Source organism: Pristis pectinata, chromosome X (assembly GCF_009764475.1).
Source record: "Pristis pectinata isolate sPriPec2 chromosome X, sPriPec2.1.pri, whole genome shotgun sequence".
NCBI lineage: Eukaryota > Metazoa > Chordata > Chondrichthyes > Rhinopristiformes > Pristidae > Pristis > Pristis pectinata.
In genome coordinates this window covers 8991909-9011429 of record NC_067450.1, presented here as the reverse complement: position 1 = coordinate 9011429, position 19521 = coordinate 8991909, and the positions used below count along the sequence as shown (strand labels likewise).

Genomic DNA, 19521 nt, shown 5'->3' with positions numbered 1-19521 from the left:
AGGGACAGGGGTGCACAGATGGATCCCACAGCACAAAAAACAGGCCAGATGTCCTAACAAACGTTCAGTGTCGTTAATGCTCCCAATAAGCCTCCTCCCACCTTACCCATCTCACCCTAACAGCACAGAACACCCTTCAATTTTTATTAAAATAAACTTTATTGGTTAGATATACAGTTCGCCCCCTCACCCCCAATCTATGATAATCGCCTCGACCACTCGCTGTGGCAACAGTTATGTATTTTAAGCTATTTTGGTGAAGGTTCCTCCTCAGTTACATCTCTTAGTGACTGCTTTGTACCTCTGGTCCCAGGTTCCGGTCTTGCCCACAAACGGAAACATGTCTGTCTCGACCCTACCAAACATCTTCATAATTTTAAAGGTCTTTCGAACAGGATGAAGTTAATTGGAACTCAGCACGATCGAGTGAAAACAAAGTGCAAGGGTGCACAGCTTCATTCACCCTGCCGCAGAACCACGGCAGTTTCAGACACCACAAATGACCCCAAGCAGAACGACTTTGCGAAAGGAAGCCCCGACATGCAGTTAGTTGCAGGAGCTCGCCCACGAGGGAGAGGTGCAGATTTTCTGCTGGTGAGGCAGGATTCGAGGGCGCCCTCGCAGTTTCAGTGCATGTTGACAGGAAGCTGCTGATGAAAAGCCTGTTGCTGAAACGACCAGCCATTGTCCACACATGACAAGACAGACAACGGCAGAGTTTCTCTTCGCTGTCTTGATGAGCAGACCGAAGAGATTTAAAAGCATTTTGCACAGCCTGGAAACCACGCTTCCGACCACCCCCCGGGAGTATCTGCAGCGCCGGTGAGTGGCGCTTCCACAGAATCTGCCAGCAGTGGGGAATTCTGGCCTGTCCCACTTTTCCCGGTGAACCCCGCCCTCCAACCTCCTTCCGGAACCCACCGCCTGACAGACGACCCCTGACCTGCGCTCAGGACTCGGCCAGAGGTGCCGAGCGAAAACAAAGTCACCCGGATCGCAATGCCCACACTGGCTTTCCAGTGACTTAGCATGGGGTCTGCGCCTCGTTTCACAAGCTCAGGAAATCCCAAATCTCTTCATGGCCAACAAAGTACTTTTTGTATTGAAAAGTCCAGCCACAACTGTGATGTAGAAAGATCGCGGCCAATTTTCTCATGTGATAGTGGTGGGGTTGGGAATAAATACTGTCCTCTCCAGCCGCGACTCCCAGGAGTATTGAGGGCTGTTCCAGTTGCCTGCTGCCAGGGTTAATAGTGCTGAAGAAGTGTTGGAGTGGGGTTGGGGAAAAGGATCCAGTGGTCAAGGCAACATTGAAACCTACAGAGTGAACTGGGATGAGATCCTGGTGAGGAATTTTGAGGAACTTGGGACAAAATTGAAGTAGAAAACTTCACCCTTTGTGTTGCAATTTGAAAAGTGCACAGGTTGGTGTACGATTCAATAGGTAAAGCAACTCAATACACAGTTGGGAGGTCAGTGGGTCAAAGAAAAAAGGGGTTCAATTCATGACGCACTGGCAGTGGTCCTGGGTGAAGAGGGAGCCGTTCTATTGGGATGGGCTCCACTTAAAAAGATGTTGGAGACACAAGAGACTGCAGATGCTGGAATCTGGAGCAACACATAGTCTGCTGGAGGAACTCAGCGGGTCGAGCAGCATCTGTGGTGGGAGGACAGGAATAGTCGACATTTCGGGTTGAAACTCTGCATCAGAGTTGAGCAGGTTGTTGCTAAAAATAGGTTGGGACTGGGATCTAGATTATTCATATAACTAGGGCAGTAGATGGAGCTTTCAACTAAAAAACTTGGTGATGGGTTCGGGAAGGAAAATTACAGAAAAGAGAGGACAAGGCTATAGAGGAAAGTAACAGTATACAGAATGACAGAAGGGATAAAGTTTAATTGCAATATCACATATGTGATATGTCATATCAAGGAAAATGCTAAAAAGTTAAAATTAAAGGCATCATATTTGAATGTGAGAAGCATAAGATAGACAAATTAATGGCACATACAGAAATTAATGAATTGGATCTGAGCTAATACAGAAATTTGGCTCCATGGTGACCAAGGCTAGTAATTAAACGTGCAAGGGTACCTGACATCTGAGAAGGACAGCTGAAATAGATAAGATGAGGGTTGTAGGGAAGGTGGAGGGGGGAGCAGGGTTATCTCTGATGATAATAGGAGGAGAAGATTTATAATGAAAAATGATCTTGGCTTAGACGAACAGGAAGTGGAAACAGTATTGGAGAGAGGAAAGAGACAACTAGTCAGCATGTATTGACCTTTAAGGTTTACATGCCCCTAATAGCATTAACACAATTAGAGAAAGAATGAATTAAGAAATACATTTGAAGCAAATGTGAAACACAAATAATTGTGAGGGATTAAACTGGGCAAAGCAATTTGGCAAGTTGGGATAATAAATTCATCCGATGAATTTGGGACAGCCTCCTGGAACAACATATTGTGGAACCAACAAGGAACAGATTATTTTGAATCTTGTTTTACATGATGCGACAGGGTGAATTAGTGATTTCAGAGTAAGGGATCCTCTGAGGGAAAGTGATCACAAAATGATAGATTTATTTTTTATTCAGTCTGAGAGTGACACAATTCAATTGGAAACTAATGTCTTTATCTTAAACAAAGCCAATTACACAGGTATGACGGGTGAATTGGCCAAACTAAATTTGGAGGTTTCCCAGTAGATAAATAATGGCAAACATTGAGAAATATTTCATTCATGGAATATACATTTGTTGAAATAAAAACTCCATAGCAAAAGTGATCTATCCGTGGCTAACTAAGAAGGTTAAGTATAATGTTAAGATTAGAAAGAAGAGGTTTATAATGTTGCCAAGAGAAGTAAATGTGAGAGTTGGGAAAGATTTTGAAAGCAGCAAAGGGTGACCAAAATATTTTTAAAAAGATGGACTATGAGAGTAAATTGGTAAGAAATTTAAAAAATTAAGAGATGCAATTATGTAAAAAGAAAGAAAACTCCTAGAGACAAAGGTGGGAGAAATTGTAATTGTCAAATAAAGAAACGGTTGAGGCATTAAACAAGTATCTTTTATTGTGTCTTCAATGAAGAGATACCTGCGGCAGAAATAATGTCTAATGACAGTGAGGAACTTAATTAATATCTGTAAAGAGAAAGTACTGGAGAAATTAAGAGGACTATAAGTTGACAATCTCCTACATCTAATAGCTTGCATTCCAGAATTCTAAAGGGGTAGTTGCAAAATTAGGAGATGCATTGGTGATGATCATCTAAGATTCCATAGTTTCTGGAATAATCCCTGCAGATTGGAAAGTGGAAAATGTAACAGGAAAGGAGGGAGTAACAAAATAGGAAATATTAGCCAATTACTCTGACATCAGTTGCAGGGAAAATGCTGGAATTCATTATCAATTACTTGATAATGTGGCTCATGAAAAACAGATGCTGGAAATCTGAAATAAAGAACAGAAAATGCTGAAAACACTGTGCAGGTCAGACAGCACCTGTGGACAGAGAAACAATGTTGTTTCAACTATGTTTCTCTCTCCACAGATACTGCCTGACCTGCTCAGTGTTTCCAGCATTTTCTGTTTTATTCCTGATAAGCTGTCACTTAGAAAATAGTAACATGATGAAAAGAGGGTCAATATGTTTTTATGAAAGGGAAATTGTGTTTGACAAATCTGGAAATTTTGAGGATGTGGCCAGCAGTGGAGATTAGGGGGAAACCAGTGAATGTAAATTTGGATTTTAAAAAGCCATTTGATAAGGTTGTTACTAAAATAAGGGATCATGGGGTTGACAAAACTACATTAGCACAGATAAAGGATTAGTTAAAAGGAGCAGAAATATAGATAATAGGAATAAGATTGTTTTTAGATTGGCCGGTTGTCACGAGTGGGGTGCCACAGGAAACTGTCAAAAGGGCTGTGCTATTTACAATCTACACTAATGACAGATGACGGTTACAGAATCCATACATTTGCTGATGATGCAAATCTAGGTTTAAAAGTGAGTTGTGAGGACACAAAATGTCTGCACAGGGATTTAAACAAATTAAATCAGTGGGCAAGAAGATGGAGTATAGTGGGTGGGGTGATCCATTTTGGTAGGAAGAATTGAAAATCCTTTTTTAAAATGGTGAGAAACCTGTAAATGTTTGTGTACAAGGGGACCTAACTCATAAATGCAGAAAGTAAACATGCAGGTAGAGCAAGCAATGAAGGCAGCTAACTGTCTGTTGACCATTATTGTACAAAAGTGAGGAGGAGGTCTTGCTAAGATTGCACGGAGTTTTGGTGCAGCCACATTTGGAGAATTGTGCACAGTTTTGGTCTCCATGCTGGAGGAGGAATACACTGGCATTGGAGTTAGTATAGCAGAGATTCACTGGATTGATTCCTGGGATGAGGACTTGTCCTATGAAAAACAATCGAGTAGGATTGGCCTCTATTATCTGTAGCTTAGAAGAATTCATGGGGATCTCATTGACACATACAAGGTTCTGAGTGGGGTTGAGAGGGTAGATGAAGAAAGACTGCCTCCGTTGACTGGAGAGTCCTGAATGAGGAATCACAATCTCAGGATGAGGGGTTGAACATTTCAAATGGAGACAAGGAGAAAATTCTTCATGCAGATGATCATGAATCTTTGGAATATTTTCCCCCAGAGGGCTGTGGATGCTCAGCCACAGTGTATATTCAAGGCTAAGGCTGATAGAATCAGACTTGAGGGGCCATAATAGACTACTCCTGCTATCATTTCACAGGAAGCTCCCATAAGCAGCAATGAGATAATAACCAAATAATAACTTGCAGTTGGTTAAGGGACATATATTGAACAGGAGAAACAATAAGTCACCTGTTATTCCAAATAATGTCATATGATCTTTTACATCCATCCAATTGGACATAAGGGGCCTTGGTTTAAAGTGTCATTTGAAGGATGGTACTTCCAGACAATAAAGCCAATGTCTAACTAATTGGAATGCACTTCAGTTAACCAACCTCTTGGAACAGTGCAATACACAAAAAGTGCTGGAGGAACTCAGCAGCTCAGCATCTACAGAAGGAAATAAACAGTCGACATTTCAGGACGAGACCCTTCATCAGGACTGCAAAGGAAGAGGGCAGAAGCCGGAATAAGGTGGTGGGGAGGGGGAGGAGCACACGCAGGCAGGTGGTAGGTGAGTTCGGGGATAGGCGAGTCCAGGTGGGGGGGGGGGGGGGGGGGGGAAGAGGAGGAGCACAGGCTGGCAGGTGACAGGTGAGTTCAGTTGAGAGGGGGAAGATGTAATAAGCTGAGAGGTGATAGGTAGAAGAGGCAAAGGGCGAAGGAGGAGGAATCTGGTAGGAAGGGACAGTAGACCATGGAATAAAGGATGGAGGAGGGAAGGAGAGGAGATGGGCAGGTCATCAAGGCAGGGGAAGGGAGCCACAGGAATAAGTGGACGGGGGGGGGGGGGGGGGGAGAAGGGGTGGGGTTAGCAGAAGTTAGAAAAATTGATGTTGAGGCCATCAGGTTGGAGGCTCCCAAGGTGGATATGAGGTGTTGTTCCTCCAACCTGCACCTGGCCTCAATATGGCAGTAGAGGAGGCCGTGGATAGACATGTCAGTGTGGGAGTGGGATGTGGAATTGAAGCTGGTTGCCACCGGGAGGTCCTGGCTGTTGCAGCAGATGAAGCCAAGGTGCTTGACGAAGCGGTCACCCAATCTGCATCGGGTCTCACCGATGTACAGGAGGCCACACCAGGAGCACCAAATGCAATAAATGACACCCTCAGACTCACAGGTGAAGCGCTGCCTCACCTGGAAGGATTGTCTGGGACCCTGAATGATGGTGAGGGAGGAGGTGTAGGGACGGATGTAGCACTTAGTGCAGTTGCAGGCATAAGTGCAAAACTGTTTGCTGATTTGGACTGGGATGACTGCCTAGACTTTGTGCTCAAGTCTCAGCCACGAGAATTAAACCCACAGCCCTTTCACTCATGGAGAGTTGCCAAGTGATCCACAGTCGACACCTGGACAACATCTGCCAGCAGGACATTTAACTGGAGGGAAGGGGTTGGAGAGGAACACAGCCAAGCCTGATTTTATGCATTCAACAGCCATCAGAAGTCACTGCAGCAGGGACCATGGCTGATGCTTATTCCCTGATAGTTCTGACCAAAGGTGCATATCATACCAGCCTTAGAATGGAGATCAATCACATCAATAGCAACCAACAACCAAACCTTGCTGCTTCAAAGACTCTGCTCAGTTCAAGTACCATGACAATGCAGTGATCAAAGACTGTATTCTTTGCTTATGAAATTACTTTTGCTTAATAGTAATACAATCCAAATAAGGAGATTATACCCCATCAGAAAGCAGCCCTATTACTGCTCTGGTAAAGAGCACCACATGCTGAGAGGGAGTTTCCACTTGTGTGCTGCATCAGGATTGAAATGGATACAACAGCCTGCAGTTAGCTGTGAAGATACTCACTCACTCTGAGGATCCAATTATTAAACCTAATCTTGAAAGTTGGCAATAGTTTCTGCCTCAACCACTAACCTGGGGAGTGAATACCCAGAGACATTGAGTTCTGCGTGCAAAGAGGTTTCTCTTGCTGCCAATTCTAAATCTCTCCTATTTTATCTTGGATCTGGAGTCCCTTATTCTAGAAGCCTCAACTTCTGGGAACAATCTGCTTCTATCTCCACTGACCCACCCTTCCATCACTTTAGAATACTCAACCACATACACAGAGCCAAAGTGTTCAGTGACAAATGAATCAATTGCCCCATGATACTGAAATTTCAATGTGTCTAAAATAGCGGAAAGAATCCTTCAGTGACCAAGATGCAGATATGAGACAGAAGGACATGTTGATAGAGCAAGATAAAGGTGGCCTGAATGTAGCATGGATCTCCTGTAAAATTCGACATAGTTCTCTGAATACTAATATACCATTGTTAAATTAGAATATTCAATATGCTTTGGGCAATGTTTGCACTGGAGTTGGATGACCCAAGAAGGGTTAAACTATTCGAGTGAAACTTCCATCATCACCAGCACCCGTATGTTTGGGACGGCTGCTCTGGGGCCTGATCACATGACAACACAATAAACAAATCCACTTTTACAGAGCGAGCAAATCTGACAAAACTGCCCCAGGAACTGAAACCTAAGAAAGAGAGGAGATCACACAGCTCTGAGTCTGACCCACCATTTGATTAGGTCATAACTGATCTGCATCTTTAATCCACTTTGGTTCTGTAACCCTTATACAACAAAACATTGCAGTGCTGACATTTTTAATTGAACCACACGTCTATAGGACATGTGCTCACACAAACAAGCACCCACATCTATCTTCACCTCAACTGTTCAGGGGGGTTGATGAGGGGGTAGGGAGAAGTTTCCCAGATTTCCGTTATCCTTTGTGCGAAGAAGCAATTCATCCCAAACAACAAATGATGGGCTGCTCCATCTTTATTCTGGACGTTCACCCTCTCAAGAGGAAATGGTTGCTTTTTACCCACCCTATCCAATCCTTAAAATCATCTTAAGCACCCAAATTATATCAGCCCTCAAGAGAATAAAAGCACTGTGGTGCCTAAAGTACTGCCCTTTTCCAGATCTTGCATTCTTCATCTCGAGGGGGAAATCAAACAAAGAACACCCACTCCTCTCTCATAGGAAACACCTGCATTTGTCGTCAGAGCTACTTTCTGACATGTGATGGCTTTTTAGCCAATCATAATTAAAAAGACAGATTTCTTGTAGCGCTTTTCAGGAGGTCCCAAAATGCTTGACAGTTGGTGAAATATGTTTAAAATGTTGCAAGACATGCAGCAGAAGATTTGCACACAGCAAACATTCTGCAGTGTGACATGGACCACATAATCTGATCTTTATTTTCTGATTTTAATTGAGGGATCAACCTTTTCCAGGACAACATAGCATCATACAGTGCAGAAACAGGCCCTTCGGCGCACCATGTCCATGCTGACCTTCAAGTACCCATCTACACTAATCTCATTTACCAGCATGTGGTCAGAAGCCTCGGCAATTCCAGGGCTTGTCCAGACGCTTCTTAAATCTTGTGAGAGCTTCTGCCTCCACTGCCCCCTCAGGCAGCCCAATCCAGATTCTAACCACACTCTGGGTGAAAAAGTTCTTCCTCGGTCTTCTCTAAACCTCTTACCCCTTACCCTGAATGCATGTTTGCAAGAAAATGAATAGCAAGTCATCAAATTCAATCTGGAATGAAGTACCAATCAAAAACTAGTTCACTTACACACTGAGAATAAGATAACTCTCACCTGACAGTGCAGCACTCCTTCACCACTGCACTGTGGTGTCAGCATGGACTTTTGTCTCCGGCGTTTGGCTTGGAGGTGAGTGTGTTACGCGCAGAGCCGCAACTGACAGCACAACGAAATCAGTACAAATCAACCACTAAACTGCCAGTCTTCCCAGGCATTTTCATGGCTCGACAGACGGGTTATGTCAACTGGCTTTGGCAGTTTATAACACTCCCAAGACACACAAAGGAGCCACAAGGCACAATTTACCCAAAGACTGAACTTTTGACTTTGGCTAAGGGTGGGAATAATTTCCCAAAATGAAACCAGTTGCACAGAAACAGTGGAACTTGCTTCCAAGAATGTGCAAAATTCAGCAGGACTGTTTGGATATGCATGGAACCAAATGAATTCTCTGCTGTGGATGAGAGACATGTATAGTAAGGTATGCAGGCCACTGCAGCATCCAGCAGAAAGAACAAAGCCATTTCAAGCACAAATAACTTTTCAGTGCCCAGTCAGACCCCTCTTTTCCAAGGTGCCCTCTCAGGCTGTGAGTGAATAGCCCCTCTCAAAGATGTCTACAAAGGCAACCAATTATTCTGAGCCTAGGAAACCACATACCCTTTTGCACACCTCTTCAATAAACCAATGCAAGTCTCTCACAGGTGATCATCTGGAGAAGAGTTAGCCCACTCTCTGCAACAATCAGACAGGATGGTTTCCTCCGCCTACTGTGCTCCTCTCATTAAAATGTGGCCAGTGCTCTCCAGTGGGTTAAATAACAAAGACTCATTTCATATTTCCTTTGGGCATATAAGGGGCGACTTCAGCCCACTGAGTCTCTGTCAGTTCGCAGAGCAATCCCGTTCCCCCACTAATTTCCCCTATAACCTACTCTCCCCACATTCCCATCAATCCCCACCACACCCCCCCCAAATTCTGCCACTCACCTGCACACAAGGGACAGTGTACACTGGCCAACTAACCCACTGACTGGCAAATCCTTGGGAACGTGGGAGGAGAATGGAGCACCCAGAGAAGACCCATGCCACACAGTCACAGGGAGAACACACAAACTCAGACAGCACCGGAGGTCAGGATCAAACCCAGGTCCCTAGAGCTATGAGGCAGTAGCTCTGTGCCACCTATTTGCATTTATGTAGCATCTTTTACAATATCCAAAGAGCTTCACAGTGAATGCAGGAAAAATGTCAATGGATTTGGGCACAGCAAGCTCCCACAAACAGCGATGTCACCAAATAATCTGGTTTAGTGATACCGGTTGGGGGAACAATTATTGGCCGTGACTTAGGGGACTACCATGCTTTTCTCTAAAGTATCATGGGATCTTTTATGTCTACTGAAAAGTATGGCTTTAGTTTACATGGCCACACTTTCAACACAGTCACACTCCCTCAGTGATGTGATGGTCTGGATGATATCTGGACATCTATGGTGTGGGACTGCAAACCACGACTTTCTGACTTAGTGATGAGATCAGTGCTACTGAACCTCAGCAGACAGTGGGTAGATTTAAAGGGGAGTTGATGAGTATGTGTGAGAGTGAGTAAGTTGCAAGGCTTCTGGTTGGAATGAGACTGATGAGATTGCTCCCCCTAGGAGCCGACATGGACCCAATGGCCTTCTTCTGTGTCATAATAAGTGAGGAAGATGTGCTACCCAGTGAACTTTCAGGTTTGACACCTTCCTTCTAGCCCAATGGCTGTTCACAACTGGGCCCCCATTTCTGTTCACTGTTAGCAGTGAACCTTCAGCTCTGGAATTTTCTCCCTAAACTTCTCCACCTTTCCGATGTATCTTGAAATCCACCCCCACTTTCCTAAACGTGGCATAGTACCAGGTTTGGTAGGCAGAACTTTGGGATGGTTAAGGTGCTGTACAGATGCAAGTTTATACAAAAGAAACAACAGCCACACTAACCTCACATGAAACCACTAACATCATGGGGTAGAGCCAGGCCATTGAAGGAATACAAAGCAGCTGATCCAGACTAAGAGTCAGATCCCACTCTTGCCTAATGCTCAATGCAAGAAATCAAATCTGTTCAAAGCACAGCATGTTGAATAGCCCAAAACAATAGCACGGACCTAGTAATTATCAAGCTTTCAAAACTCGATGCGATAGATGCCAGGCCTCGGATCCCTCCCCCTATGCTGGGTTCCTCTCTCTCCCTTTACTTTCTCAAGACTTTTTTTTGGGGGGGGGGGGGGGGGAGGGGGTGGTGGGTAGGGGAGAAAACAGGACAGGAGAAGCCAAAGTTTCCTAAATGCTGTTGAGTGACCACAGTCCATTGCTCCTTAATTCAATATTAAGGTTGGGGGCAGAAGGAAGGGTCAAACCTTAAGATTCACTGGGTGGCACATTTTTCTCACTCATAATGACACAGTAAGAGGCTATTTGGCTCCTCTGGTCCATGCCTGCTCGCAGGGGAGCAATCCCGTCTGTGTTCCATAATACTCACTTAAAATCATGCAGGGTTACTAGTCTCGTGTAGCCCAAAAGTAGAAGGCTGGGGCTTCACAAGCACGTAATCGAACAGAAAGCAACACTGAACCCATGGAGCAACACACACAAAATGCTGGAGGAACCAGCAGGTCAGGCAGCATCGGTGGAGGGAAGTGGAAGGCCAACGTTTCTGGCCGAGACTCTTCATCTGGACTGAGTTCCTCCAGCACTTTGTGTGTTGCTCCAGATTCCAGCATCTGCAGAACCTCTTGTGTCTCCACCAAACCAAGGGAGGATACTTTAGAGCGGGTGATAAAGATGCATGTTTTAGTATGCATCTTAAACAGAGGAGAGAGGGGCCAAGGGGCTTAGGGAGGGAATTCCAGAGCTTCGGGTCTCAGCCACCAATGGGGGAGTCATTAAGTCTGAGGATGAAGAGACCAGATGGAAGTTCTGATGAAAGATCATCAACCTGTAACATTAAATCTGTTTCTCTCTCCACAGATGCTGCCTAACCTGCTGAGTGTTTCCGATATTTTGTTTTTATTTCAGATTTCCAGTATCTGCAGTTTATTTTTAGTTTTCAGAGTGGGGGTGTTGGAGGGTTGTAGGGCTGGAAAGATTAGAGATGGGAGGGGGGTTGTGAGAACAAGATTAGAAAAGGAATGATAATCTTGAAGTAAAGGCACTACCACACCAAGAGCCAAAACACAACTGCTGGAGGAACTCTGCATCCTGAAATCTGAGTCCCAGTGCAGGGCTTGGCCCCAAAACATTGACAGTTCCTCTCCCCCAACAGATACTGCTCGACCTGCTGAGTTCCTCCAGCAGATTGTGTGTTGCTCCAGATTCGAGTGGACAGTCAGAGACTTTTCCCCAGAGTGACAATGGCTAACACAAGGGGACATAATTTTAAGGTGATTGGAGGAAGGTATAGGGGGGATGTCAGGGCTAAGTTTTTTTTTACACAGAGAGTGGTGGGTGCGTGGGGGCAGATATATTAGGGACATTTAAGAGGCTCTTAGATAGACACATGAATAATAAAGAAATGGAGGGGGATGTGGGAGGGAAGGGTGAGATAGATCTCAGAGCAGGATAAAATGTCGGCACAACATCGTGGGCCGAAGGGCCTGTACTGTGCTGTAATGTTCTATGTATCTGCAGTCTCTGGTGTCTCTGCTGGAGGAACTCACGGGTCAGGCAGCATCTGTAGAGGGAAGTGGACAGTTGACGTTCCTGAAACGTCCACTGTCCATTTCCCTCCATAGATGCTGCCTGACCCGCTGAGTTCCTCCAGCGGTTTTATTTTCGCTCCAGATTCCAGCATCTGCAATCTTTCTGATAGGCGAACTCGTCTGGGTGCAGGTTGGGACACCGGGCGGCAGCAACAAGCCGTCCCCAGCCCAGAGGTTAATAAACCAACAATCCAAGGCAATGGCAATCTCTGCATTTCATCACCACCACCCCCTCCGACCCTCTCCCACAGCAACGCACCTTCACACCTCCTCCCCCCCCCCGAGCTCCCACCCACAAAACTATTACGGAAGATGAGCAAATGACATCAACAAAAGAAGTGGAATCTCAGAGAACGAGCACAGATTATCCGACCCATCAGCGCATCTCGGCTGGTGCACTGATACCACTCATTTGCCATCTGTTATTGCGCTCAACACTTGCCCCGGCATGGTCCGGCCGTGACAACTTTGTTACGGAGCTGAGATTGTACCCAACTGCAGAAACATATCCGGATTTCTTTCTGAAAGACCCTGCGGGACTCGGCGCTTACAACACCGAGGGGAGAGCGTCGGAGGGAGGGGAGGGGGCAGAATTTACTTCACAAGGGACCTTAAAACTGCAGGCGTCTTACATTTGATAATGCCTCCCCCGCCCCCAAAACAAAAACAAGTCACCTCCTCGGTTTGTACCCTGACAGCAACTTTTAAAGCAAGAATATTAAACTTTTAAAAAAATGCTTCCAGTTCAAACCCAGCTCTTTTCCCTAAGAGACCCTCGGTTAGTAAACTGTGGCCTGTGGGGGCGGCGCGGGGGGGGGGGGGTGAGGAGAGGGAAACAAGTCACAAAGATAGCGGATAGCTTGTTTTCCTCTCCTTTCCGACATCTGCCTTCCGTGACTGTAAATTGAACTGTCAGCCGTCTGAATAAGAATCTGGCTTTCAAGTGTAAGTGAGAGCTGAGATACACACACGCCAGTTACCAGAGTTCAGTCATGTAAGCCGAAGCACTCTGGGGTGACAGCGCCGTTTGTCTGCATTTGGTTCCCAGTAAACGCAGCAAAGGAGCCCCTTTCCCTTTAATTCACTAGAAAATGGTGACCGTTACTGTCTGGGGGCGGGCGAAGCCAGATTGTTAATTCTTCACCGATTCGGAGGCAAAAGAAACGGCTGATCCACTGGCGCATTCGAGTTCAAAAACGACGCCGGTGAAGGACCAGGGAAAGGAAATTGATGAAAAGAGTCAAAACTCCACTTACCAGAACCATCGCAAACCTCTCCTCCAATTCGCATTGTTCGGGCATTGGCAACTTCAGCGGCATGGTTTGAGCACTCAAATTCGTCTGCACATCCAGACTTCCAGTGTTTCCCATCTCATCCGGGGCAATACAGAAGAAATTCAAATTCCCCTTTTTGCGTTAATTTCCCCTTGGGGAGGGGGGGGCACAGAGTGGGAGACTCCCAAGGATTGATCTCCCGCAGTGTCCGGTCTGTCCGAAACTTTTCAAAAACTTTGTACACATGTTTTCTTCTGAGGGAAAAAAAATACTTGCCAAAATATTTTTTCCCAAACTTAAAAGTTATTTTAACTCTTCCTCGCCGTCCTCAGAAGAAATCAGTTTCCAACAGTTGGAAATTACCCCACAGGAATCATTTCAGCAGCTTTCTTCCTGACTGTCTACCTCGCTGTGTAGTAAGGACTCCCTCGCCCCATTCATTGTTCAGCGTCAGTGTCTCGCAGCCTCTCTCCGCTGAAAGCAACGAGGGAGCGTGAACGCGCGCCCATTCACTAACTCAGGAGGAAACCTTCTTCCCCATTGGTCCGCGCCCGTTGTCAATCACGCTTGTGACAAAGGAGGGAGGGGCCAGTGGCGACTCGCTGAGAATTGCAGTTCCGCTCATTGTATAGAGGACATTCACCTCTGCCATATTGGTCTCTGGAAGGTTGGAGCGTTGTAGGGTATCCGTGCACTGAAACAATCTGCACCATGAGGATTAGGAGGAGAAAAATATGCTTCTTTAATGATTCTACATTGGCCTCCGGTTAAGTAATGTCTCCGTTTAAAACATTCTCCAAACACCAAAAAAAAACACTTGAGATGCTCAGGAGGCCAGGCAGCATCTGCGGACGGAGAAAACAGAGTTAACGTTTCAGGTCGATGGCTTTTCGACAGAACTAAATGCTCACTCTTACTTTCAAATCCTACATGGTCCTCGCACCTCCCTCTCACTGTAACCTTCAGCCTTACAACCCTCAGCTATCCGCACTCGTCTCGGCTCTCAGTCACCCTGGATTTCATGCTCCACCACCAGCAACAGGGCTTTCAGGCTCTGGAATTCCCTCCTTAAACCTCTCTGTATCTCCCTTTCCTTTAAGAAATTCCTTAACAACTTCTGACCAAGGTTGTTTGTCCATCTGCCCTAATATCTTTTTTTGGCTTTTTGACACAAATTTGTTTGATGACACTCTTGTGAAGCACTTTGGGATTCTGTTTTCTGTATATAGGTGGCCATATAAATGGAGTTTGGTGGTGTTGTTTGTCTGGTTTCCATGTCTCATTTTCTCCACTCTTTACCGCTGATCATTGACTTGATTGTTATTTCTGAAAAACCCTAACACTACCTCGGACTATATTTCTTTCTCTTTCTCTCTCAAGTTGCACTACGTTGTTGTTTATTTTGTTGTGTAAATTTGTATAATTTATGTTAATTTAAAGTTTATGTTAACATAGTGTTTGTAATGTACTGTGTTGCTGCTGCAAAAAGTTAATTTTCATGGCATTTATACCCTGTGAATGCATGTATGCCTATGACAATAAACTTGAACTTGAATCATGGTGACACCAGGGCAGGATGACATTCAGCCTATCAAGTTCATGCAGACTCTTTGCAAAAGCAGTTCAGCTGGCCCCACTCTCTTGCACTCTTCCCAGAGCCCTGGAATTTTTCTTCCCAGCACTTAAGATGTTCCTTTTTGAATGTTACCCACTCAATCTGCCTCCCTAGCCCCCACTCTGGCTGTTGCATTCCACTCACTGTGTGGAAAAGCATTTTCCTCAAAAACTAAAAGTTTTCTTTAGTTCCTTTCCCTTTATCTTCATTTGTTTACTCCCATTTCCCACCCCTCAACCTTCCAGTTACCACATGTTATCAGCAACACGAAATTCTGCACTGAGGTCGACTGTTCCTAAATTACAAGCTGCCAATTGAATTCACTCCCCTCTTGCTCTCCACTGCTGATGTTGACGATATTGCACTTCCTTGATCCACCGTGCCTCTGTATGCAGGGGACAAGAAAGATCTTTTTGGCTATTCTCCTCTTCAAATCACCCAAACCATCACGATGATTACTTGGATTCGGCATGAGTTGTTTTTCTGGTTGAGGGATTGTAAGTTGTGAGATTCAATAAACTGGCTGAGTGAGTGGGCAAATACAAGACAGATCATCATAATGTGGATGAATGTGAAATTATCCCTACAGTAGGGAAAAAAAAAACAGGTTAGACTTACCATAGAGGGAGTGCAAGCTGATTTCTGGGATGGCAAGACCTTCCCATGAGGAGAGACTGGATCCAACTAGACCTGTAATCATGAGAATTTAGAAGAATGATAGGAGACCTTACTGAAACATACAACATTTTGACAGGCTGGGTACCACAGGGGAACGATGGAGGCCAAGTTGCCGAATATATTTAAGGAGGAGGTGGATAGATTTCTAGACACAAAAGTCATCGATAGTTATGAGGAGAGAGCAGGTACAGGGCATTGAGATAAAGGATCCGCCATGATTGTATTGAATGGTGGAGTGAGCTCAAGGGGGTGAATGACCTACTCCTGCTCCTATTTTCTATGTTTTTATGGTTCAGCATGTTCTTCCACCAAGCTTAAGAGTGGCTGTTACAGTTACCCCTCCCCTCCACTGTGAGAAACTGTTGGTCATTATCCCCTGCTCTCTGGTAGTCTCACCCCAAGCCATCTTGGCCATTCCACTCCCTTCCTTGGCTTCCAAAGTCTCAAAAAACTCTTTTCTCTGATCACATCTGACATTTACTTCCAGTTCCCCCTTCTTTCCAGGCTGGATGTTCACTATTCCTAACTAGATACCCTGGAGTATCTTCTTTTCCAAGTCACCAGTCCTATGGCAACTGAGGTATCATGAATGCTGCAACAACCATCCTCCATGCCGCCCTGTGCTTGGCTGGCATTGTTGGCCCAGGCCATGCCTGATTTGTTGAGGTTAATGGTTGCTTTGAACTATAGGTGATTCCTGGTGGTCCCGTCTTCTGTCCATGTAGATGTGGCTGTTAACTCACAGCAGCCTTATCCACTCTGGACCAGCTAGGGGCACTTTCTTTTAGCTGAAGAATAATGCAAAATGCCCGCTTCTGTCCAACTTTAACAATATTGATGTGCATATTAATGGAGGGACCACCACAGAGAGGCAGAATTGGTGGTTGTAAACAAAATGCAGCTCTGATATTCCTTGGACCAAGGTGTAAGGGTACTAATGCAATGTCACTTCCTTTCCGTTGGAGTCAGTTGCACCATATCTGGTAATTTAAGGGCAGTCCCTGTAGACAGAAAGGAGTTTCTGTGGCATGTACAGCATTTGGTCACTGCAGTGACAGGAGATGACTCATGGGGGAAATCCTGATTAAAGGCTCAGTTTCTAATATAGTGTAATTCATGTGGACACTTCCCTTATGTTTGTTCTTTTCATTTCCTAACCGAAAAGACCAGGGGGCATTAGTATTTTAGGAAAATGATGACATTTTGTAGCTTGGCAGTGGGACGAGGTTGTGGATCAGATCATACTTTGTAGTATGTTGTACGGTACTGTTCTCTTGAACAGAATTGACTGAATTTGATACAACCTATTCTGCACCATTTCCCTAATAGCACTTTAACTGCACTTTCCTAGCTCCCAAGTAATTTTTAATCACATTGTGTATTCTGCGATTTGCTACACAAGCTCTGAATGTTATACAGGCATGTCCTTTTCAGATATAGACATATTTTAAATGTGCTTGGTTTTCCCTCCCTATGAACTTGTGCTCATCCAAAACTCTGCTGTCTGTGTCCTAATGCACAGAAGGTCCTGTTCACCCGCCACTCATCTGCTTGCTGATCTGCTTTGACTCAGTCTGAATTTTAAAATTTTCATCCTTGTTTTCAAATCCTTCCATGGTCTTGTCCCTCTCTATCTCCGTAATCTTCTCCATACCCATAACACCTTTAAGATATTTGTATACAGAGGATTTTGTGGGGGTGAACTACAGGGACTCAGCCACTCCCGCAATAATCAAAAGAAACGTTAATGGAATAGGTTTGTGCTTGCAACTGTCTAATATGTGTGAATTTAATGTGACTCTCCAAAAACAGTCAATTTAAATTCCTGCAGCAGCCCCTATTTGCGCTCCTCCAACTCTGGCCCTGGCTCACACTCCTGAGTTTAATCTCTCCACCATTGATGACTGTGCCTTCAACTGCCTGGCTCTAAGCTCTTTAATTCCCTGCCCTCACCTCCCTTGCCTCTCCATCTCTCTTCCCCCCTTCAAGATGCTCCTTTCAAGTTTTTGGTCCCCTGCGTTTACATCCCCTGATGACTTTCCTGTGATACACCTTGGCATACTTTTGATATATCAAAAGTCTGAACATATATAGAATCATAGATGCTATATAAATGCACATTGTTGTTTTTATTATTACTTAATATGGGGTGGCACAGTAGCACTGCAGGTAGTGCTGCTGTTTCATAGCTCCAGTGATACGAGTTTGATTCTGATCTCGGGTGCTGTCTGTATGGAGTTTGCATGTTCTTCCTATGACCACATGGGTTTTCTCTGGGTGCTCCGGTTTCCCTCCCACAATCCCAAAGACTTGCTGGTTCTGTAAATTGCTCCTGTAAATTGCCCCCTAGCGGCAGATGAGTGGTCGGAGAATCAGTGGATGTCAATAGGCAGGGTGAGAGAATAGGTTACAGGGAAATAAGTTGGGGAATGGGATTGAGGGGATTTTTCTGTGACCTGACATGGAGTTTGATGAGCTATATAGCCTACTTCTATGTCATAAGGAAACATGAACATACAGTACCATAGAACCATAGAACCATGCAGCACAAAACAGGCCCTTCGGCCCATCATGTTGTGCTGTCCATCAAACCACCCTCACACTAGCTAACCCCTTCCTCCCGCATATCCCCCCATCCCACACTCCTCCATATGCCTATCCAACAAACTCTATATGCCTGGCTCATGTTATGTTCCCTCTGCTGGCTGATGTCAGTATTGCTGCCTTTACAGTCAGCAGCACATTTGGGGAAGTTTTGTAAAACACAGGGGGAATTGTTTTCAAAAAATCTGAGAAAAAAAACCGCAGTGCAAATCTCCAGGTTATTTTATAAATGTACAATTATTACTACAATGATAAGCATCAAAGCAACTGGCAAACTTCTCTGAGAAGATCCCCTGTTAGTCACTGAAGTGCCAGTTTGGTATTAGTCAGGTTATTTAAGGAGATTCCAAAAATATCACCAGGAATTATTTTATGCATGTGAATGAAAGTAGATTCAACAGTAACTTCCAAAAGGAACTTGAAAGAGCTATTGGGAAAGAGGTGAGTCCATCTGAGCTAATTAGTTTAGTTCTTTCAAAGAACTGGCACAGGCATGATGGGTTGAATGGGCTCCCACTGTGCTCTGTAATCGTATGAAGGCAACCTTCCTTAATGCAAAATTTAGCCAGTGAGTGACTCATGCGGAGTGTTAAAGCTGAGCTTGATCCAGTCCTTAAAACACTAACATATACTGGCAGCTGTTATCAGACAGCAATCAGGCACATGTTTTCCCTCTCCCTAAACCCTTTTCCAGGGCTCTCTTGCCTCAACTGCTTCCTTGCCTGATCCAAGTAAAAAGTTGGATTGTGATAAATTATGGGGCTGGATAACTGAGGTGAGTGATTATGATTGTAAGTGATGCAAATTGGACACCCTAGTCTATAAATTTGTCTGCACAAATAAATCAATGTTTGCAGACAAAATTTACATCAAGCAACTCTATGCATATTCCTGGGAGAATTCATGCCCGTTGTTACTGTGGTGCGGTCTTTTTTGGTGCCAGATTTTCTTGTGCTCTAGCATTGTTTTTTTGGTCTTTAGTTCACCCAAATGACATCATTGGTCATGCAACACCCAAATTTTGTCTCCAGTGAGAATTTGCAACACATCAATGACTGGTGTTGTTTGCTCACAGAAGAAGCTGCTTTTATTGACATTACACAGCTGTGTTATTGAAGGGCCAGATACATTTGCTCTTCAGGAATAGTCAAGGAGATGCCAAACAAGCTTCATGTAGACTGGCCCAAACTGGGATCCCAGTCATCATATCCCCAGGTGATTTCAGCAGCTTTCCTCTCGATGTGTAGTGATAGAAATTTCCCACAGGAATCTTGCAAATAGAGGAAAGGTTCCCTGTTGATCAGATGAGAAATGGATGAGAAACAGGAGAAAGACACCTGATAGAAGC

General features: G+C 44.7%; 1 protein-coding gene across 1 annotated transcript in view; it reads right to left on the bottom strand.

The window, feature by feature from the left end:
* The window catches only part of LOC127567000 (formin-like protein 3), a 143370-nt gene extending 129638 nt beyond the window's left edge, over window positions 1–13732 (bottom strand). The window contains exon 1 of the mRNA XM_052009605.1: window positions 13259–13732. Coding sequence (XP_051865565.1) covers window positions 13259–13372 — 114 coding nt within the window. The 5' untranslated portion in view covers window positions 13373–13732. The remainder of the gene's footprint in view (window positions 1–13258) is intronic.
* Window positions 13733–19521: the final 5789 nt, after the last annotated feature.